This window comes from Salvelinus fontinalis, chromosome 14 (genome assembly GCF_029448725.1).
Source record: "Salvelinus fontinalis isolate EN_2023a chromosome 14, ASM2944872v1, whole genome shotgun sequence".
Taxonomy (NCBI): Eukaryota; Metazoa; Chordata; class Actinopteri; order Salmoniformes; family Salmonidae; genus Salvelinus; species Salvelinus fontinalis.
The window spans coordinates 10566358-10589425 of NC_074678.1; the positions used below are offsets into that span (position 1 = coordinate 10566358).

Genomic DNA, 23068 nt, shown 5'->3' on the forward strand with positions numbered 1-23068 from the left:
TCGTCAGAGTTTAATGTGTGTTGATTTCTCAAGCTGTAGCATTGTTTTTGGTATAAAACCGAAACATATCAGATATACACACGATCAAATCATAATCAAATGTAGTCATAGTGAAAGTGTTACATGAAAATATACTTTTTTCACTGTATGAAAAATCTGTGATTTGTAATCAGAGGCTCTTGGCGTGACGTTAGAGAATACGATTGGAGGGTGGTGCTAGTATATAGCTATCCTTCGGCCTACAGTTCCACCTTCTCGCCAGTGGAGTTTCATCACAGCTTCTGCACCACCCAGGGCAGACGAGAACATAAACACAAGTAAGTAGCTAAGAAATTGTTTCACAATGTAACATGTACGGGGAACAATAAAGATGGTGTGCTTATTATACCGTCGACATTTAGCCAGTGGGGGCTAATAGTTATCGAGGATGCAGTGAAATATTATCACTGTCAAAATGTGCTCTGGCCTGAGTCGACTCCATGTCATTTCTCCCCTTGTTCGGTTACCTTATGCCTACGTGGACTTTGTAGATTATTATGGAGCTAACGTTCCCTATTAAAATGGGAGAATATGTAGCTATTATGTTTTGATCAACCACATGTGTAAAATGTAAGACCTAACCACCGTTCTCGATTTCATGTTTAATTACATTTTTATAATGAGTTTCCATGGGGAGTTTCAATTTAAACTGGTTGTTAGCCGCCAGAGCTAGCTAGCGCTAGCACTGCAGCTACGTGTCATTATCGCGCACGGTCAAAGTTTATACGAGTTTATTAGCTAGCTAGCAAGCTAATGCGTCTACATAAAGTTTTCAATAGAGGTGGCGTCTCGCAACCACAAAACGCAATAGGGCGTTTACATTGTTTTACTGGAATGCACGATTAATGTTTAATTTAAAATCCTTCGCAAGGAACGTTAGCTAACGTTAGCTATTTATTGTAATCGTCCATTTCAAGAATTCCTCGGACATTCTTGCATGTCGACGTAGTACTAGCCGGGGGAAACCAGGGAATATTGGCTATCTATTTAACATTCTGTCTTGGTCAGTTAGCTAGCTACCTATATTCATCTGATGCTGTCGTGGCCTTGGGATAGTCTGTCAATTTTCACGTCACATCGTTTGATTTCTAGCTAGGTAAAAAAAAATATTTTTCCAACGCCAGCTAACTAGCTATTTTGCTAGCTAGCTTGTAAATTAGGCAGAAGTAGGCCAGTGTTCTAGCTAACGTTAGCTAGCAATCTCTTTGAGCTTTTCAGCTGCAACCCCACGTTGATCCATCACAGTTGATTAACTAGTTTGAAAGTTCAGTAAATGAATAAGGCTAATTTAGCATCAGATTTAAAGGCCACATTAATTGAGTCTGTGGTCTCACTGGAAGAGGCATCAACGTACACCTCATTAGGCTATATGACAAAGCTGGCCAAGTCTAGTAGAATATTATACTTCCCACTGGTCTAATATCAAACAAGAATATGTTTTGTTTCTTATTTTTTTCTAAACTACCTTTTACCTTCACGCAAGTAGGCCCAGATTTGTATGCTAGCTACTTCTATAGGGGGATCCCTCCAGCCATTAATTAGTTGTCAAAGCTTGGGATAATGTTTTATCCCCCCCACCCCCACACAAATCCTCACATTTGAATATACCACTTAATCTATTAATTGAATGTCCAGTATTTTATCACCCGACTCTGTTGTGAAACCAATATGTATTTTTTGGATTGTGCTTTTCAGGCAAAAGCTGGCAGGCTGACACGAACAGGCAGCTTTACAGGACGGATTATCTGGTAACTGACCATTTAGCTGGTAAGAAGTGACACTACTCTAAGCTCCTAATTATAGCCATGCTGCAGTCCCTTCTAACCTGCACTTTTCAAATGGAAGGCAGTGGAATAGATGGCCTTGTTGGCCACATCCACTGGCTCAGTAATTAAAGATCGAAGGCTGGCATTTTACTTTTTTGAATACTAGATGGGGGTGGCAGGCTATATATTTAGTATATTATTGGGTCAATCACAAACCAGATGCTTGTCAGATTTATCTGGATTTCATTGCAATATTTCGAATCAGTGTATACAGAACCAGTCAAAAGTTTGGACACCTACTCATTCAAGGGTTTTTCTTTTCTACTATTTTCTACATTGTAGGATGATATCAAAAATATGGAATCATGTAGTGACCAAAATAGTGTTAAACAAAACAAAATATATTTGAGATTCTTCTAAGTAGCCACCCTTTGCCATGATGACAGCTTTGCACACTTTTGGTATTCTCTCAACCAGCTTCATGAGGTAGTCACCTGGAATGCATTTCAATTAACAGGTGTACCTTGTAAAGTTACTTTGTGGAATTTCTTTCCTTAATAATGCATTTGTGCCAATCAGTTGTGTTGTGACAAGGTAGGGGTGGTATACAGAAGATAGCCCTATTTGTTAAAAGACCAAGTCCATATTGTGGCAAGAACAGCTCAAATAAGCAAAGAGAAACGACAGACCATCGTTACTTTAAGACATGGAGGTCGGTCAATCTGGAAAATCTCAAGAACTTTGAAAGTTTATTTTAAGTGCAGTCGCAAAAACCATCAAGCGGTATGATGAAACTGACTCATGAGTACCGCCACAGGAAAGGAAGACCCAGAATTACCTCTGCTGCAAAGGATAAGGTAATTAGTTACCAGCCTCAGAAATTGCAGCCCAAATAAATGCCCCACAGAGTTCAAGTAACAGACACATCTCAACATCAACTGTTCAGAGGAGACTGTGTGAATCAGGCCTTCATGGTTGAATTGCTGCAAAGAAACTACTAAAGGACACCAATAATAAGAAGATACTTGCTTGGGCCAAGTAACATGAGCAATGGACATTAGACTGGTGGACATCTGTCCTTTTGGTCTGAGTCCAAATTTGAGCTTTTTGGTTCCAACCGCTGTGTCTTTGTGAGATGCAGAATCGGTGAATGGATGATCTACGTATGTGTGGTTCCTACCGTGAAGCATGGAGGAGGAAGTGTGGGTGCTTTGCTGGTGACACTCAGTGATTTTATTTAGAATTCAAGGCATGCTTAACCAGGATGTCTACCATAGCATTCTGCAGCGATACACCATCCCATCTGGTTTGCGCTTAGTGGGACTATCATTTTTTTTTTCTCAACAGGACAATAACACAACACACCTCCAGGCTGTGTAAGGGTTATTTGACCAAGGCGAGTGATGGAGTGCTGCATCAGATTACCTGGCCTCCACAGTCACCTGACCTCAACCCAATTGAAATGGTTTGGGATGACTTGGACTGCAGAGTGAAGGAAAAGCAGCCAACAAGTGCTCAGCATATGTTGGGAACTTCAAGACTGTTGGAAAAACATTCCTCATGAAGCTGGTTGAGAGAATGCCAAGTGTTCAAAGCTGCCATCAAGACAAAAGTGTGGCTACTTTGAAGAATCTAAAATATATTTTGATTTAACACTTTCTTTTGGGGGGGGGGGGGGGTTGTAAATGATTCCATTTTGTTATTTCATAGCATTGTCTTCACTATTATTCTACAATTATAGCCATATTCTACAATTATAGCTTGAAGCACTTCAGTAGTCTACTTTGTGAAATCTTTTCAACGTTTTCCATTTTGTGTGCAAGGCTGTTTCCTTGCTCCGTGTTAAACCAATGAGACGCCAGTAGTATGGCTTTCCCGGGCTGGCCTGTATGTAGCTCACTGTGCTAACTAACGCACCACTGATTTGGCCTGCTCAGCCTTAAAGATGCCTAGCCTAGAAGGAAGAGGCCCCTTAAAGGGTGCTGCTCTGGAAATGATGTGAAAACAGCTGTACTAACGCCATGCCAAGGATCCCAGGCACCATCTCCACTGACTGTGCTGTGTTCCAGTACAAAATATAATTACTAGATTGGACCTTCCCTTTCAAGTAGATGTTCTGTGATTGGTTTGATTATATTTATTTTGATGGTATAAAGTCCCCCCTCCCTCCACTGCTTCTCATTCATTTGAAGCAAAACAATTTTGCAGTTTGTAGAGGAATAGCCTAGTAAATGTTCGCCGGGGTTACCCCCCCCCCCCCCCTTGCCAAATCCTAACCTTAACCATTAGTGTGAAAAGTACACTGACCCAAGATCAGTGTCTAGGGACAACTTCACCCTACACCTAGTGCATGTGCTCAGTGTCTAGTCTGATCTACTTGGTTAGGCCTGGGGGTGGGGGGAAGCTGATCCTAGATCTGTACCTAGGGGAAGCTTCAGTGGGTGGATGAACTGAACGGGTCAGTGGGGAAATCCTCTTAACCTTGGAAAGCTCATTCACCCAGCTTAGAAAAGGCCTAGGTCAACAACTAAACTTAGTTGTTCAAAATCAATGTATTTGTCAAGTGCCCGAATACAAGTGTAGACCTTACTGTCAAATGCTTACTTACAAGCACTTAACCAACAGTGCAGTTCATGAAGTGTTAAGAAAATATTTACAAAATAAACTAAAGTAACACAATAAAATAAGAGGTTATATACAGGCGTTACCGGTACCTATTCAATGTGTGGGGGTACAGGTTAGTCGAGGTCATTTGTATATGTAGGTAGTGGTGAAGTTTACCCTAGGTACAGATCTAGGATCCACTTCCCCCTCCCCTAGCCCAAAGGCAGGAAGATGTCAATTTTGATTCGTTTCCATCTTACTGTCCAGATGGATTGTATGCAGCCGGCAATACACTCGTATCTCACGTAGACTTTAAAAAAAACGGGGAAAACATGCAATCTTTCTGTAAAACACCATTTTCCACCACCATGATAAAGTGGCTAATGCCTAGGAATGCTTGTTTCGAATGTTGTGTATCGCGGTCAGCCAATCAGGTTGCAGCAGTCTGTTTACCTCTTGCTGAACGTAGGGTGCGACATCAGGAAGTAGCATTAGCTACTAACATGGTGGCGGAAATGGTGTTTCGTTAAGAACGTACACATTTTCAAACATTTATTTTCCTTCTCGCCATTAAATCTAGTTAAGGTGGAAATCGACACTTTTGCAACCTGAATGGAGAATGTTTTTTTTAGGTACAAACCGGTCCATTGGATACGAGTGTGTTGCTTGCCGCGTACAATGCGTTTTGGACGGTAAAATGAAACCATCCACACCAGATTAATATCGCCATCAGCTGGCCTCTGGGTTTATTCCCCCCCCCCCCAAATCCTAACCTTAACATTTAGTGTGAAATGCTGAACTGAACAGAAATCAACGCCTAGTGTCAACGTCACATGTAGCTACTGCAATGAATCAGTTTGTCCTCTTGGGTATGCTTCATTTGCCTAATCTGTTCACTAAGGCTATTTGTCAGATATTCAAAGAAAGTGTTGACGTGTGACATAGGTAATAGCTAGAACATAGAGTATCCCACCTGGAAAGGAATGGCTTTTGATAACGGTAGATAAGACAACGGGGCCAAACATCAAAGTCCATTCAAGCTGATAAACGTATTTTGTACTACTATATATTTAACCCTAACTTATAAAAGTGGTTTATTTGTCCTCGTGGTTTATTGTATTTTCTAGCTATGAGACGAGGCCTTTATAAAGACATCAAAATGATTTTAATAATCTTGTCCTTTTTTGAGTCTGTCATGTCTTTTTAGCTATGCGGGCTATTTTGTTTCTTTAACCCTGATAATGATGTCCTCTTTTCCTTTTACTAGTGACACACTCGTACTCCGTGTAAACGTGGGATTTCGACCATGAGCTCAGTCGCTGTACTTACGCAGGAAAGCTTCAACGAGCACCGCTCTGGGCTCGTTGCAGAGCAAGCAGGCGGTGAGTTTCTGTTTCATTTGTTCCTCTGGGTAGAGTTGCTGAATCTTAATGTTTACTGAGCCATCAGAACAACTAAGAGTAGTCTGGCCTTTAAAAAAAAAAAAAAAGAACCATCAGTTATCAATGACTATCTCAACAAATATGCTACCTAAAACCTAAAGTAACAAGACATGAGTTGTATTAACTACCATTGGTACCGATCATGTACCTGTCATTTATCAGACACTCGTAGTCGGTGAGGTTTTTATATATGGTGGCTTGTTTTTAATGGTTCTGACACAGGGTCTAGTTCTGCTGGAGATGAGGAGGCCCCAGCCTACAAGGATGCCTTCCCCCCGCTGCCTGAGAAGGCTGCTTCACCTGAGGGGACCCAGGAACCAGTCAACGCCTGGACCTCCAAGATCCGGCCCCTCAAATCCTCTGTCATCACCCAGGTAGCTACAGCAGCAGCGTTTACGCAACACTTTGTTGCATTGGAGGAGTAAGAAACTGTTTGTTGTAGCAAATGGTATCCCTATTCTATATAGTGCACTACTATTGACCAGAGCCCATAGAGCTGTGGACTAAAGTAGTGCACTATGTAGGGAATAGGGTGCCATTTGGTACACGACCCATGTTTGTTGTAGCGAAGATCTCTTCCTTCTGCCTTTGGCAAACCTGGGTGTGTAGACTTAAAAAGTCCTATTGTTCAAACATGTGATGTTTGCTCTCTCTAACTTATGACCCTGCTAGGTTTTCCACGTCCCTCTGGAAGAGCGCAAGTACAAGGACATCAACCAGTTCGGTGAAGGAGATCAGGCGAAGGTCTGTGTGGACATCATGCATAAGACTGGAGCCCACCTGGAACTCTCCATGGCTAAAGACCAGGGTCTGTCCATCATGGTGTCTGGGAAACTGGACGCGGTGATGAAGGCCCGCAAGGAGATCGTGTCCCGACTGCAGACTCAGGTCAGTGTAGATAGATGGGTTCACATTTAGCCCCTTTATTTGGCTGTTGTATTCATTATAACCACGTAGGTTTACAGCGTATGTCAGAGCTACGTTTAGACCGATCCTTTGTGATTTCCCAAATGTTGTACTGTCAGTGTGTTGTTTTGAGGCCCCCCACCTCAGGTCTTCAGGTCTAAAACCAAATGAGTCATTCCATTTTCAATATGAACTCATGCACGGTTATTAAAGTTAATCAAAAGGTGACTACTTTGTGATTATTTATTAACTTAGTTTATAAACCTATTTTCCTTCATGTTGATTTTTTTTTTTTTTTTTTTTTTTTTTTTTTTTATAACACCAGGCTTCAGCTACCGTGGCCATCCCCAAAGAACATCATCGCTTTGTCATCGGCAAGAATGGGGAGAAACTGCAGGAGTTGGAGCTCAAGACTGCCACCAAGATCCAGATTCCAAGACCAGATGACCCCAGCAACCATATCAAGATCTCTGGCACCAAGGAGGGCCTGGAGAAGGCCAAGCACGAGATTCTGCTCATCTCTGCCGAGCAGGTAGCCAACCTGATGCCGTATCGGTTACCTAGCTCTCGCGCTCCAGTGTCATCCTCTAACTTCTCTCCACTCGCTAAGTTAACTACCACATAATGACATCTCAACTCACTATGGAATCCTTTGCTGCACAACCTTTTTCTACTTCTGTCATATCTGTTTTAGATAAAAAGTTATATTTTTTTTATAATTTCTGCCATTTTTAAGTTAACGTTAACCACCCTACTTAATGAATGAACATGCCCCTACAGCACTAACGCTAGCCTTGCCGTTATTACACTGCCATGAACACGGTTCGGGAAGCGAGCTAGTTCAGTTTGTGACATGTTCTATCAGTCCGAGTGTTGGACAACCTAACTGATGACCGTCCGCTCTCTGTCCTCCCCTTCCAGGACAAGCGTGCGGTGGAGAGGGTGAACATCGACAAGGTTTTCCACCCCTTCATCACTGGTGCCTACAACAAGCTGGTGTCAGATATGATGCAGGAGACGGGAGCCCGCATCAACGTCCCGCCACCCAGCGTCAATAAGACGGAGATCGTCATTACTGGGGAGAAAGAGCAGGTGGCCCTTGCTGTGGCTATGATCAAGAAGATTTATGAGGGGAAGGTGTGTAGGTCTATGTTCTGTCCTCTTCTTAACAGCATTTTAATAATTACATTTACTTTTAAGTTATTTAGCAGACGCTCTTATCCAGAGCGACTTACATTTAACCTTTTATTTAACTAGGCAAGTCAGTTAAGAACAAACTCTTATTTTTTTTTTCAATGACGGCCTAGGAACAGTGGGTTAACTGCCTTGTTCAGGGGGCAGAACGACAGATTTGTACCTTGTCAGCTCAGGGATTTGAACTTGCAACCTTTCGGTTACTAGCCCAACGCTCTAACCACTAGGCTACCCTAATATGAACTTATGGTCCTTTAGAACTTTGTCAAATATTACTGTTGCTATGATGAAGATGATTGAGGGGGAAGGTGCAGTTGAAGTCAGAAGTTTACGTACACCTAGGTTGGAGTCATTAGAACTCATTTTTCAACCACCACACATTTCTTGTTAACAAACTATAGTTTTGGCAAGTCGGTTAGGACTTTGTGCATGACACAAGTAATTTTTCCAACAATTGTTTACAGACAGATTATTTCAATTCCAGTGGGTCAGAAGTTTACATACACTAATTTGACTGTGCCTTTTTAAACAGCTTAGAAAATGATTTCATGGCTTTAGAATATTCTGACTCAATTATGTCAATTAGCCTATTGGAGGTGTCTGGTTCATCCTTGGGAGCAATTTCCAAACGCCTGAAGGTGCTACGCTCATCTGTACGAACAATAGTACGCAAGTATAAACACCATGGGACCACGCAGCTGTTATACCGCTCAGGAAACGCGTTCGCTGGAGACGTGTTCTGTCTCCTGGAGATGAACGTACTTTGGTGCGAAGTGCAAATCAATCCCAGAACAACAGCAAAGGACCCTGTGAAGATGATGGAGGAAACAGGTACAAAAGTATCTATAATCACAGTAAAACGAGTCCTATATCGACATAACCTGAAAGACCGTTCAGCAAGGATGAAGCCACTGCTCCAAAACCGTTATAAGAAAGCCAGACTACGGTTTCCTACTTTTTGGAGAAAAAATAACTGAAAAATAGAACCGTTTGGCCATAATGACCATCGTTTTGTTTGGAGGAAAAAGGGGGAGGCTTGCAAGCCGAAGAACACCATCCCAACCGTGAAACGGGGGTGGCAGCATCATGTTGTAGGGGTGCTTTGCTGCAGGAGGGACTGGTGCACTTCACAAAATCGATGGCATCATCAGGAAAGAAAATTATGTGGATATATTGAAGCAACATCTCAAGAAATCAGTCAGGAAGTTAAAGCTTGTGTCACGTTCCTGACCTATTTTCTGTTAGTTTGTTTAATGTGTTAGTTGGTCAGGATGTGAGTTTGGGTGGGCATTCTATGTTTTCTGTTTCTGTGTTGGTTTATTGGGTTGCCTGGTATGGCTCTTAATTAGAGGCAGGTGTTTGGCGTTCCTCTAATTAAGAGTCATATTTAGGTAGGCGTTGTCACAGTGTTCGGTGTGGGTGATTGTCTTCCGTGTCTGTACACCATGCGGGACTGTTTACGGTTTGTTCGGTTTGTGTAGCCTATGTTCCTATTCGTGCGTTTTTCTTGTTTTATGTAAGTACGTCGTCTAGGTCTGTCTACACCGTTTGTTGTTTTTGTTAGTTTAATCAAGTTCGTGTTTCGTTAATAAAATATGTCTTTTCACTACGCTGCGCCTTGGTTCCCTCAATACTCCTCCTCTTCAGATGAAGAGGAGGAGGACTGCCGTTACAGCTTGGTCGCAAATGGGTCATCCAAATGGACAATGACCCCCCCCCCCAAGCACTGAAAAAGCGTGTGCGAGCAAGGAGGCCTACAAAACCGACTCAGTTACACCTGCTCTGTCAGGAGAAATGTGCCAAAATTCACACAACTTATTATGGGAAGCTTGTGGAAGGCTACCTGACACATTTGACCCAAGTTAAACAATTTAAAGGCAATGCTACCAACTACTAATTGAGTGTATGTAAACTTCTGACCCACTGGGAATGTGATGAAAGAAATAAAAGCTGAAATAAATCATTCTCTCTACTATTATTCTGACATTTAACATTATTAAAATAAAGTGGTGATCCTAACTGGCCTAAGACGGGGAATTTTTACAGGGATTAAATGTCAGGAATTGTGAAAAACTGAGTTTAAATATATTTGGTTAAGGTGTATGTAAACTTCCGACTTCAACTGTATGTCCTGCTAGCTAAACTGTGCTAAATAGGAATGATTGAGTGTCTGCGTTTTAACATTGTTTGGAATGTTGTCATGTAGCCTCCGGGTACCAGGGCGTGACTTCAGTTGTCTCAATAATCTGAGAGGGGCCTTACAGAGGTTCCTACTAGCCTCAGTGGCCCGACTGCAGTCTTAGACTGTGTCTCTTTCTTTTCAGTCTTAACATTTTATTCGAATTGGGACCAATACAATTATAACATTTAAAAAAAAATATGCAACAGTTAAATCCACCAAGTTAACCAATTTTATTTTTACACTCATTTCCAGTGCTCTGTTTACCCTTTTCTCCCGGCAGAAAAATGCCACCACCATCGCGGTAGAGGTGAAGAAATCTCAGCACAAGTACGTGATCGGCCCCAAGGGAAACACCTTGCAGGAGATCCTGGAGAAAACTGGCGTCTCGGTCGAAATCCCACCCTCAGACAGCAACTCGGAGACCGTCATCCTGCGCGGGGAGCCAGACCGGCTGGGTCAGGCTCTCACTGAAGTCTACGCCAAGGTAGATATGTTACACATTCCAACAGAAACACTACTACACAGTACGTACTATACAGGTCTCACTGAAGTTTGGGCCAAGGTAGATATACATTACGTAAGACATTTACGCAGCACCTTTCACACTGGCCTGGCTGGGTCTGGTATTCGCTGACGTTTAGTCCAAGGTAGATGCGTTATTTTTTTTGAATGTTTTACTTGCAATGCGAATAAATGTTTATTTTTTTTATATTTTTTTTTACCTTCCTTCGTTGAATGTACTGATTTGTAAGTATCTCTCTATAAGGCTGCTTGCTAAATGACTATATATATATATATATATATATATATATATATATATATTCATTCATTCATTCATTCATTCATTCATTCAGGGCCTCTGGTTCAAGAGGATGTCCCATGACCTCAGTGGGTTCTCGGTTTCTAAATGTGACCCTGTTTGTGTTTCCCAGGCCAACAGCTATACTGTATCCTCAGTCGAAGCTCCTTCCTGGCTTCACCGCTTCATCATTGGCAAGAAGGGGCAGAACCTGGCCAAGATTACCCAGCAAATGCCCAAGGTGTGTGTGTGTGTGTGGCGTGTGTTTTGTTCCAGAGGGGGATGCAGCTCAAGGCCTGACTTGGTGTTTCTCTCTCTCTGTGTGTATTGCAGGTGCACATTGAGTTCACTGAAGGTGAAGATAAGATCACCTTGGAAGGTCCCACCAAAGACATGCAGATGGTGCAGAGTCAGATGGAAGCCATCGTCACTGACCTGGTAAAGACCATCCGAATACTGTGGACCAGGCTCCACTCCAAGCAGAAACTAGTTTACCAAAACCCAGATTAAGCCTATTTGATTACTGGGCTAAAGCGCATTCAATGGAGAGTGTCCCTTGAGCATGCTTTGTAGTTAGAGTAGGCTTAATCTGAGTCTAGGCTTAATCTGAGTCTAGGCCTAGTTTGTTTAATTGTCCCAAGGACCGACTGTGTAAACCACACTGGTTTCCTTGGTTTTAGGACTTGGTAGTTACAATCATTCATTTGATGCCATGTTTATTTCCTTTCCCCTTCTAGGTGAGCCGCATGGATTTTAGGGAGATCAGTGTGGACCCCAGATTCCACAGACACCTGATTGGGAAGGGCGGTGCCAACAGTAAGTTATGTTTTTCTTTAAGCAAACCGGAGGTTGGGTTTCAGAAGTGGGGGGCCGAGTAAGATGTTAAATACAAAATGACACAAATGTATTTTGAAGATATTTAGCGTATTACTAAATGGTGGTTTAAAAAAAACCCTGTTTCTTCTCCTGCCCTGTTCAGTAAACCGCATCAAAGATCTGCACAAGGTGTCTGTGCGTATCCCCCCTGACAACGAGAAGAGCCACCTGATCCGCATCGAGGGGGATCCCCAGGGGGTTCAGGAAGCCAGTAAGGAGCTGCTTGAGCTAGCGTCGCGCATGGTGAGGATCACAATACATTCTCTCGTTCACACACGTCACCATAACGTCCCCGTGGGAGTTGTCCCTCAACCTTTTCGTCTCTCTCTTGCAGGAGAACGAGCGTACAAAGGACCTGATCATCGAACAGCGTTTTCACAGAGCCATCATTGGCCAAAAAGGGGAGAAGATTAAGGACGTTCGTGACAAGTTCCCTGAGGTGAGTCGCAAACCCTGTTGCCGTGGGAACACCTGATGACGCCAGAGACCGTGGCTCAGTAAGACTTCAGTCAGCAAGGCTGTATTTACACAGGCAGCACCATTCTGCTATTTGACCCAATTATTAACAAAAGAGCATTTTTTTTTTTTTATGGCTCAAAAGATCATTTTAGTTGGAGGGGGGGGGAAAGCTCAGATTTGGGCTGCCTGATTTTAAACGCAGCCTTAGAAACATGACGATCGTGTGCCAGATCCATATATTTAGAATAGCTGTACAAGTATGGCTCTGGTAAATGCTATAAAATGCTTAAGTGTATACAGCTATAACAATTTCCTGTATAGTTACAGTAAAACAACTATGTTCATTTTGGTTAGGATGGGCACTTACACCACTTTAAAAAAATGTATAATTTTTTATGAGAAAAGGAAAATATTTAAAGTTTTCCAAGCTGTACATAAAGTAGTGACGTGTCAATTTTGCAGGTCATCATCAACTTCCCAGACCCGGCAGCGAAGAGTGACATCGTTCAGCTGCGCGGTCCAAGAAATGAGGTGGAGAAATGCTCCAAGTTCATGGCTAAGATGGTTGCTGACATGGTATGTAAGAACATCATACAAAACGTCTAAATGATTGACTCTCTGTAGGACAACTAGGTGGAACTTTATATTTTTATTTTTATTTTTTACATTGCATGAGGTTAGTGTAAGGTGTTAAGAACATTTTGCTTTCAAGACATTGTGCCGGTAAAGCACGTCATCATCTCAGTTGGTATGATTGATGGCTCTTTCCTTAAGTATATTGAACATGTCAAATCTTGCTTTGCAGATTTTGAAAAATGTTTACACATGAACTGTTTTATCTATGATTGATTTTTGTCTTTTTCAGGTGGAAAATGGCTTCTTTCTCTCAGTTCCCATCTTCAAACAATTCCACAAGAACATTATTGGGAAAGGTGGCGCTAACATCAAGAAGGTATATTCTCATTTAATAGGATATGGAATTTAAACTTGGTTCGGGACACAGTTCTTTCACAATTTCAGGCTTTTTAAAATATGAAAAGGGGGGAAAAAATGGTATTTCCTGACAAAAAGTAATTCCTTCATTTCCAGATTCGTGAGGAAACTAACACCAGGATTGACCTGCCTGCCGAGAACAGCAACTCTGAGATGATCGTCATCACCGGCAAGAAGGAAAACTGTGAGGCCGCAAGAATCCGCATCCTGGCTATCCAGAAAGAACTGGTAACTTACTGGCTTTTCTCAGGGAGATTGCCTTTCTTAAGATGGCCTGTGTTCTTCTATGTCAATGCAGATAAGGATAGAATGTTCGTACGTTCCTAATTTGTCTCTCTCTATATGAAACCATGTTTCCATTCTGTGCCCAATGAAACTACATATGCCACTTGTGTCCCTCCCAGGCAAACATTACAGAGATGGAGGTGTCCATTCCCTCGAAGCTGCACAACTCCCTGATTGGCTCGAAGGGCCGTTTTGTCCGCTCCATCATGGAAGAGTGTGGCGGCGTCCATATCCACTTCCCCACCGAGGGCTCCGGCATCGACACGGTCACCATCAGGGGTCCTGCTGAGGAGGTGGAGAAGGCGAAGAAACAGCTGCTCTCTCTGGCCCAGGATAAGGTTTGATCCTGCTCTTATTTAGGCTTTACTTATCAGTGGGTTGAGGAACAGGTTGGTTTGTCTATGGTTGTCATGAGGGTTGGGTTCAATTTCAGGATGTAAACTAAAATTCCCAATTTTCCTTCACTAAAAAGCAATTGAAATAGAATTCATCCCAACTAGGGTGATAAAATTTAAAAATGGCCAAATATGGGATGATTTTGAAGTGCAAAATTTGGGGATGCAGAAATGAGACTTGCTGTTTTATAAAAATGTGGGAATATTTAGCCACGGTAACAATTCTGGTTGGTCTGAAGGAATGTAAAACTGTTAGAATATTATTATTATTTTTTAACGGGTTTGAGTAGCAAGTATGTTGAATAAGCAACTAATGTGTATTGAGAGCCTACCAAGTGTGGGGAAGTGACCTTCTCTTTGTCTAATAGGCTACAGCTACTTAGGCCTACTTACTATTGCAGTTCTTCGTTAGAAGCACACTTTTTGTAAGTAGTTAGCGGTCCTCTCCAAGTTTAGCTGGAATTTAGCCCAAGAAAGGTTTTGACAAATGTGATTGGTTGACGATATGACTTTGGCCTTTGTGTCATCTTGCGCTGCTTAGAATATCAGATCTCAACCACGATTGGAAAAGTGTTAAACATCACCAGCACCGCGTCCTTATGATATATCTGGCCATAAGCGCAACGTGACAGCATACGACACCGGTTGGCATGTCTGAATAAAATACGGGACAATTGGACTTGTTAAAAACCCTCTGTGGCCCTGGGAGACACAGCCACAAACTTTAGAGAAACTCTCCAGCCCAGCAGAGGCTACCATCCCCTGGTTTCTGACCTCTGGCATTGTTAGGCGGTTGCCAAGGGCCCTTCTAGAACACTCCCCTGCCTGTGATTGACTGTCAATCACAGGCTGTACCTGGTGGGGGGGGGGGTCTCAAACCCCGAATAGTCTGTTCTTTAGTTGGACACAGAGGTCCAGAGACAACGGGTCAGAACTCTGCATCACCTCAACACAACTCGGTACTGGACCCTTCCTGAACAACCCCTTCCTAACTGTGTTAGTGGTTGGATGACCATAAACCACTATATACTACCTCACTTACCCTACTGCTAGTCTCCTCTTTGTGTGTTATGATGATTATCAGTCCTCCAACAGGAACTCTGGGACAGTTGCACCTATAATCGAAACCGACACCTCTGAGTACTATTTAAAAAAAAATATATATTTTATATCTAAAAAAAAAGTAAATGATTTGTAATTTGTTGGTAAAATACAGCACATGACTGTTTGGTAGGGGGGGTCAAGGGCCAAAATGCGGGACTGTTCCGGTACATTCTGGGACGTGGTCACCCTAATCCCAAACCGGGTTGTCAGTAGTCCATGTACACTCTTTTAAAGGAAGTAAACTGAACCAATCAGCTCCACCATTCTGTTGCAGCACATTCCAATAAAAACATTCTAAAATATCTCTCCCCCTTTCTCTTTCCCTAGCAAACCAAGAGTCACACAGCTGAGCTGAAGGCCAAGCCAGAGTACCATAAGTTCCTGATCGGTAAAGGAGGCGGTAACATCCGTAAAGTACGTGACAGTACTGGAGCCAGGATTATCTTCCCGACACCTGACGACGAGGACCAGGAGCTGATCACCGTGGTGGGGACAGAGGAGGCTGTCCGAGAGGCCCAGAAGGAACTGGAGGAACTCATCAAGAGCTTGGTAAAAACATGTATTTTTTAATCAATATATTTTGTTGTTTTGATTAGGGAAAAACAGGAGAAACTGACTCCAAAAGATTCTCCTGACGCCATTGTTTTATATTGATGTTTCATACTTGTTTACAACAGAATCAAACTCTCCTGTGTATTTCAGTCATTTTTAGAGAGTAAGGAAACTGTTGTCATTTTGATACTGACTCCAACCTTTAGATTATACCCTGTGTGTTTGACACATTTTGAATATTAAACCCCATGCTTTGTCATCCCTCAGGACAACGTGGTGGAGGATGTAATGAATGTGGACCCCAAACACCACCGGTACTTTGTGGCTCGCCGTGGGCAGGTGCTGAGGGACATCGCTGATGAGTACGGCGGTGTGATGGTGAGCTTCCCCAGGAGCGGTGCCAACAGCGACAAGGTCACTCTGAAGGGAGCCAAAGACTGTGTGGAGGCAGCCAAGAAACGCATGCTGGAGATCATCGAGGACCTGGTGAGTTCACAGGGTTTTACTAACTTATTTATGACCAATTTTCCACTGGAGACTTAGCCCAGTGTTTTACCCAAAAGGCTGTCTTTTGATTCCTCTTCCACAGCCCAGCTCCAGTGTCTCACTAGGCCATGGGCTCAATGGACCTGCTCTTAATTGGGGTCAAAGCCTGACCACTGGTACTTTTCAGCTGCCATTTACACTGAAATTGTTGGATTTAGATTTTTGTTCAAAGAGTTACAGTTCATATAAAGGAAATGGAAATAAATTCATTAGGACGTAAGTTCTCAGTCACATGACTGAGAATACAGATATACATCTGTTGGTCACAGATATACTGTACCTTAAACATAAAGTAGGGGTGTGGATCAGAACCAGTCAGTTTCTGGTGGGACCACCATTTACCTCCATGTAGCGTAACACATCTCCTTCATCAGGCTGTGGAATGTTGTTCCACTCCTCTTCAATGGTTGTGTGAAGTTGCTGGATATTGGTGGCAACTGGAACACGCTGTCGATCCAGAGCATCCCAAACATGCTCAGTGGGGGGCGGGGGGGGGGGGGGGGGGGGGCATGTCTGGTGAGTATGCAGGCCATGGAAGAACTGGGACAAATACAGCTCCCAGGAATTGTGTACAGATCCTTGGGGGGGGCTGTGCATTTATCATGCTGAAACATGAGGTGATGGCAGCGGATGAATGGCTCGACAATGGACCTCAGGATCTCGTCACCGTATCTCTGTGCATTGTGTTGGTTGTCTGTAGCTTATGCCTGCCTAAACCATAACCCCACTGCCACCACGGGACACTATTCACAACGTTGGGACACTGTTCACAAACCACTCGCCCACACGACGCCATAAACGTCGTCTGCGGTTGTGAGGCCGGTTGGACGTATTGCCAAATTCTCTGAAACGACGGAGGCGGTTTATGGTAGAGAAATAAACATTAAATTCTCTGATAACAGCTCTGGTGGACATTCCTACAGTCAGCATGGCAATAGCTCACGCCCTCAATTTGACATCTGGCGTTGTGATAAAACTGCACATTTTAGTGGCCTTTTATTGTCCACAGCACAAGGTGCACCTGTGTAATGATCATGCTGTTTAATCAGCTGCTTGATATGCCACACCTGTCAGGTGCCTGGATTATCTTGGCAAAGGAGAAATGCTTACTAACAGGGATGTGCACTTATTTCTTAACAAAATTTGAGAAGCTTTTTGTGCGTAAGGAAAACATGTGTTTTTATATTTTTTGTTGTGTGTGTGTATATAATTTATATATAAAAATTATCTGAACATGGGTTAACACCTCAAAGCAACTGTCTTGATGCAGAGGTTGTTGATTGTTCGCCAAAGGTCTTTGTCACTCCTGATGGGAACACGGTCACACTAGAGCTGACATTAACATAGAACACTGACCCCACTGGTGACCCCACTGGTGAGGGGGAAGTCTCAGGTGGGAGTGCCTCATACTCGTCTCCTGGGACGTAAGGATGCAATAATCTTCTAGTCTCGTTCACCCCAGTACCCTGATGCCCATATCATAACTAGCCTGTCCTCTCTGATTGGCTAACGGTCCTCTCCTCTGTCTCCAGGATGCCCAGGTAACCATGGAGTGTGTGATTCCTCAGAAGTTCCATCGTTCCATCATGGGGCCCAAGGGTTCCCGTATCCAGGGTATCACCAGGGACCACAACGTGCAGATCAAATTCCCTGAGCGAGTGGACGGTCCGGGGAAAGAAGGTCCGGGGAAAGGAGGCCCAGCGGGTAAAAGCACCCTGTCGTTCTCAGGCAGTATTCAGAGTCAGAGAAGTGCTGATATGGGATCAGTTTTGACTAGTTTAAGATCAGCACTCAGACTTTACAGGCAATGACTGATGTGGTTTTATCTACCTTTTATTGTTTACTTGAATGCACTGAGTGTTAGACATTCTGGATAAGAGCACCTGCTAAATGACCTAAATGTAATGATCCTAGATTGTTAAGAGATGTCTCTTTTTTTAAGGTTGTTTGACGCAAGTCTTTCAGATTTCTGCTGTTCAACTGCCTGGTTCATTCTCTCTAATCAACCTTTTTGTTTTTTTCCCTCTGTTCTTCCCCAGCTCCCCCGGCCGAGGCTGCAGTGCAGGAGAACGGAGAGGCTAACGGGGAGATGGTTGAAGAGCCTGCAGCACCTGTGGATCCCGCTGCACCTAAGAAGTGTGACATCATCGTGCTTTCTGGCCGCAAGGAGCGATGTGAGGCTGCTGTGGAGGCACTCAAGGTCAGTCCTCTTCTTGAACATTGAAATAATCTGACTGTCTGTCTGAACTCTTTAAGGAGGTTATTTGTGACTCGTATAGAGACGTTTTTTTTTTTGTCATTTGTTTTTTTCCATATATAGTTCAACTTATGTTTCACTACCTCCTTTTTCCTCAGGCTTTGGTCCCCGTCACCACTGAAGTGGAAGTGCCCTTTGAGCTTCACCGTTACATCATTGGGCAGAAGGGAAGTGGAATCCGGAAGATGATGGATGAGTTTGAGGTACGTAAAAGAGTAGTTTCATTGTCACGGTCAGGGGAGAAGCTGAAATGGGACTCAATTCAGGATACAGAGTCTCTTGTGTCGGGATGTTTTTTTATTCAACGTTGTAATGTTTTACTATTGCCTCCACCGCCAGGTTAATATTCAAGTGCCTGCTCCTGAGCTGCAGTCCGATATAATCTCCATTACTGGCCTGGCCAATCACCTGGACCGCGCTAAGGAGGGTCTCCTGGAGCGTGTTAAAGAGCTGACTGCTGAGCAGGAGGATCGGGTACTTGTTACTCTCTCTCTACTGCGCTTTTACATCTCAGAACCACAGTATTTAAAAAGTGTCGACTGCAAGTCAATCACAAGTTACATAGTCTGATCTCAGATCTGTTTGTTGCCTAGTCATTGTTATGCCATCTGGCATTCAGCCCAAACGGCTGTAAGACCAGGCGAAGAACATGGTTCTGACTGGGGATGTTGTTTTTGTACTTTGTTATTCATTGCAGTCCCTCAGGAGCTTCAAGTTGACCATCACTGTGGACCCTAAGTATCACCCCAAGATCATTGGCCGTAAGGGGGCCATAATAACCAACATCCGCACAGAGCACGACGTCAACATCCAATTCCCAGACAAGAACGACGACAACCAGGTACAGGGTTACACCTTCTGTTGTCAATTCTTCTGCCGTCTGTCCGCAAGCCCTTGTCCTTTGCATAAAGCGTTGGTGAAAGTTAGAGGAGTGTGTTCTTGGATCTTCTCCAATGTGCCCGGGGGGGGGGTGAGGAGTTATGCAAGGAATTGAGGAAATACTCATTGAGAGAGCCTTCAACTTGATGTTTCCCTCATGTAAGTTCTATAGACCTGACTTACACCCCCCCCCCCCACCAGGACCAGATCACCATCACAGGGTATGAGCACAAGGCTACAGCTGCCAAGGATGCCATCCAGGCCATCGTGGACGAGCTGGAGGAGATGGTCTCTGAGGATATCACCCTGGATGCCCGTGTCCACGCCCGCATCATCGGTGCCCGTGGCAAGGGCATCCGCAAGATCATGGATGAGTTCAAGGTGAGAGGCTTTATTAGTGGGCCAGTTTCCCTGATACATAAAGCAAGGTCTTGGACTTAACAAGCATGCTCAATGAAATGTCTCTATTGAAATAGGATTTTAGTCCAGGGCAAGCTTATCTGTGTCTCGGACAAGGCTTCATTTTTTTCTTTTTTTCTGGTCTTGGATAAAGTTGTGAGAACAAAACATCTTACAGGATAGTCTTGCCTTGTCCCTTTGAATTCTGGGAATCCATCCAACGTATTCCGTCTACATACTGTTGGCTGCGTTTTAGTATATAATGGCCTCTTTGGCTTCATTTGAAATGGACAAAAGACATTAATTTATCCACTTTTTAAATAATGTATTTACTAAATGTTCTTTTTGTTTCTGGAGCAACATCATAGGACCTTTTTTAAATGTCCAGATGAACTGATCGTGTTTCTGTTTTTAGGTTGATCTGAGATTCCCCCAGCCCGGCGCTGCTGACCCCAATCAGGTGTTTGTTACTGGACGCCCTGAGCTGGTGGACGAAGCCATCGACCACCTCCTCAACCTGGAAGAGGAATACGTAAGTACTCCTTTCAAAGTGGTGCAGGGTGAATTTGCCCCTAAATGCTGAGCTTGGGGTCAGTTAGATTAGTTTTTGCATTTTCCCCCCAGTAATGGTTAAGGTTAGGATTTCAGGAAGGGAAGCTGATCCTCGATATGTACTTAGGGGAAACTTCACCCTGGGCTTTCAAAGCCCTTTTGGGCATCCTCCATTTACTTGACTTAAACCTCTTGGCCCTTGGTGTCCACCATGGCTCTCCATGTCCTCTGTGACGCTTTGTATTTTACTGTTATTTTTTCTTTCTGTGTCTGGTCAATGTTAAGTTTAGTCTTTATTGGTCAGTTTATTGATTGATCTGTATCATTGAGAAAAGCCTTTAACTAGTTAATTTTTTCCTCTGTAATCTTTGGCTCCTCATTTGACTGTTGTACACACTTTCTGGTTCCCTTGAATGATGAGTACCTTCAACCCCCCCCCCCCCCTCCCCATTTTCATATAGCTTATTAAAAATCAAACTGTTTTCCTGTTTTCAGATGGCTGACGTGAATGAGAATGAATCTAAGATGACGTACATGAAGCCCACTGGTGACCGCGGTGCGTCCTCGATGGATGAGGGAGGACGAGAGCGAGGCTCCTCCAAAGGCTTCGTGGTGAGGGAGGCACCGTGGCAGACCGGCAGTGAGAAGGTGAGAGAGGTGATTGGATCTTAGATTTTTTTTTTTTCTCCTTTGATAAATCTGAACCATTACCATTTTGTGCTAGCCTGGTCTCATAATCTGTTTGTACTGTTTTGCCATACTTTTTCCTGTGGTCATTGTATTTAGCACAGATCTGGGACCACCCAGGCTACTTTTGTGTGTATTGTCCTTTATTTAATTTTTTAGAGATTTTCATTTTTTGTCTGTTTTTTGAATGCAGTCATTTGTAGTTCAATGATCACTGACATGTACTTGTTTTCCCCCCTCTGTCTCCAGGCCCCAGACATGAGCAGCTCAGAGGACTTCCCCAGCTTCGGTGCTCCTGTGGCGGCCGCCAACAAGGCTTCTCCCTGGGGACCCAAACGCTTCTGAGCAGAGCTGTGCTGCTACGAAGGAGACGACGGCCCTCGCCTCCACCTGACGACACAATCTTCCCCTCCATCGCCTGCCCCAACCTTATGGACCTGGACTGACCGCTGACCCCCCCCCCCCCCCCACCCCCCACAGAAGTCTCTGCAGTCCTGGAAATGTTTCATGCTTCTCTCTTCTGTCTACATAACTTGGTTTGCCTTTTTGTAGATTTTATGGTGTAGTCTGAAATGCTTTCAACCAAACTGTATTTGGACCTGTAACTTCAGCTTTGTAACTTCTTGCATTCAGTAATGCGTCTTTCTGCGACAACAAAAAATTATACTTATTATAAGAAACATTGCTGGGTTGTTGGGTTATGTCTATATTCAGGTAGACGTTCAGTGTTTTCAGAGACTTGACATTTCATAATGATTTGAAATGTGTTACCAAATCCAAAGCTGTTAAGGGAACCGAGCAACGATTCTTAGGTTTACTGAGCTGCCCCTTAGTTGCCTTCGCAGGGTGTGTGGGGTTGGGGTTGGGGGGGGTGGAGTTGACTTACCTCTGGCGACATGTTAGCACATGTCTGTCCATTTTCGGCTTTTGATTTGAAGTGAAGAAGCTTGACCATCATGGTGGCCAGCTGTCCGTTTCAACTACTCTCCTCCGCTCCTCATGGAACTGTGTACGTCATCTCATTCAGTTCTCAGTCTTATTGCTCCATCTGAGTGGTTCTGTTCATTCTGTCTGCTTGTTACTGTGCTTGTATGGCCAGGTAGTGATGTGTTGTATCATTCAGCCTTATTCATTTGTTCAACTTTGTTTTTTTGGAGGGGTAATTCACTACAGATATACTATTTCACACACACTCTCTCAACCTGCCAGATGCTTTTGGAGATTGTACTGTATCATCCCCCTGCAACACTAGAGCTCCAGAAGTTTAAATACCCCACACACACTAACTGTTAAAGTACCATACTTGTTCCATACTGTCTTTCTGTTTTGTTTTTTTGTGACATGAAAATGAAGTTTTAACTCTCTCCTCATGGCTTTTGGAAGCAAAAAGAGCAGACCATTCTGTGCCAATGAACTGTCTTCTGTCTAGTGATGTGTGTTACTCATCTTGCTACCTACCGGGGTCAGTGTCCAGTCCCTTTTTGTCTTCCAGTTGCTATGCAGATTGTTCTGTAACCATAGCAATGGCCCCTCTTATCAGCCTTAGCTCTAGAGTGATATAAACCAGACCCCAGAGTTGATGTCACAGTCCTGAGGAGATCAGGAGGCGTACAGTACGATGCAGTGAATAAATGTTCAATCGTCTCATTCAGTTCCCGGCAGTGGGTGGGTTAATTATTCTCCCAGTGGTGCAGATACATTTCCTGAAAGATATGACATCATTGTCTAATCCTGGTCTATATCATTCTAGCCTTATATGAAAGATTATGCAAAAACCATACAAGAAGAAGTGAAAGAATTATGGATGACACTGGAAATGAAATTGTCCAAAAAGTCAATAAAAATTGAAAATTGTATTTTTTTTGAGTTGGAACATGTAGCTAGCTACTTTTACTAGAGTTGAGGCTGCATGAGAACCTGACCCCCGCCCCCCCCTCATATAACTCAGAGGAGTCTTCTTCAATAGGACATTCAGAACAAGCACCGGGCTGCTGTAGTAGGGGTTGCAAGATGAGGATGACTACTACTGGTATTTGTACATGTTTTGAGCTGCATTGAAAGTATATCAGAGCAGGGGTAACCCACATGGAGAGCACAGAGCAGGAGAACCACATGGAGACAGAGCAGGAGATTAAGGCAGAGGATCTGACAT

General features: G+C 43.5%; 1 protein-coding gene across 2 annotated transcripts; it reads left to right on the forward strand.

The window, feature by feature from the left end:
* The first annotated feature begins 209 nt into the window (after positions 1–209).
* hdlbpa (high density lipoprotein binding protein a) lies at positions 210–22772 on the forward strand. 2 transcript variants are annotated; one of them, XM_055943939.1, is made up of 28 exons: positions 210–317; positions 1735–1806; positions 5677–5791; positions 6074–6225; positions 6524–6739; positions 7083–7289; positions 7679–7894; positions 10414–10617; positions 11066–11173; positions 11266–11370; positions 11670–11748; positions 11912–12051; positions 12143–12247; positions 12730–12843; positions 13133–13219; positions 13357–13488; positions 13665–13883; positions 15372–15593; positions 15864–16082; positions 17675–17846; positions 18182–18342; positions 18498–18602; positions 18739–18873; positions 19097–19240; positions 19480–19659; positions 20093–20209; positions 20725–20886; positions 21166–22772. In XM_055943939.1, the coding sequence occupies exons 3-28, from the start codon at positions 5716–5718 to the stop codon at positions 21259–21261; spliced, it is 3873 nt and encodes a 1290-aa protein (XP_055799914.1). In that variant the 5' UTR covers positions 210–317; positions 1735–1806; positions 5677–5715; the 3' UTR covers positions 21262–22772. The 2 variants fall into 2 exon arrangements, with proteins under 2 accessions (XP_055799914.1, XP_055799916.1); XM_055943941.1 differs by having other exon boundaries at positions 20725–20877.
* The last annotated feature ends 296 nt before the right edge of the window (positions 22773–23068 follow it).

Bases quoted from the DNA above. Each gene is read 5' to 3' on its own strand.
- hdlbpa (XM_055943939.1), top strand. From the start codon at position 5,716: ATGAGCTCAGTCGCTGTACTTACGCAGGAAAGCTTCAACGAGCACCGC. The intron at 12,844-13,132 runs GTATGTAAGAAC...TGTCTTTTTCAG, and splicing joins CTAAGATGGTTGCTGACATG to GTGGAAAATGGCTTCTTTCT. The intron at 17,847-18,181 runs GTAAAAGCACCC...GTTCTTCCCCAG, and splicing joins GGGGAAAGGAGGCCCAGCGG to CTCCCCCGGCCGAGGCTGCA.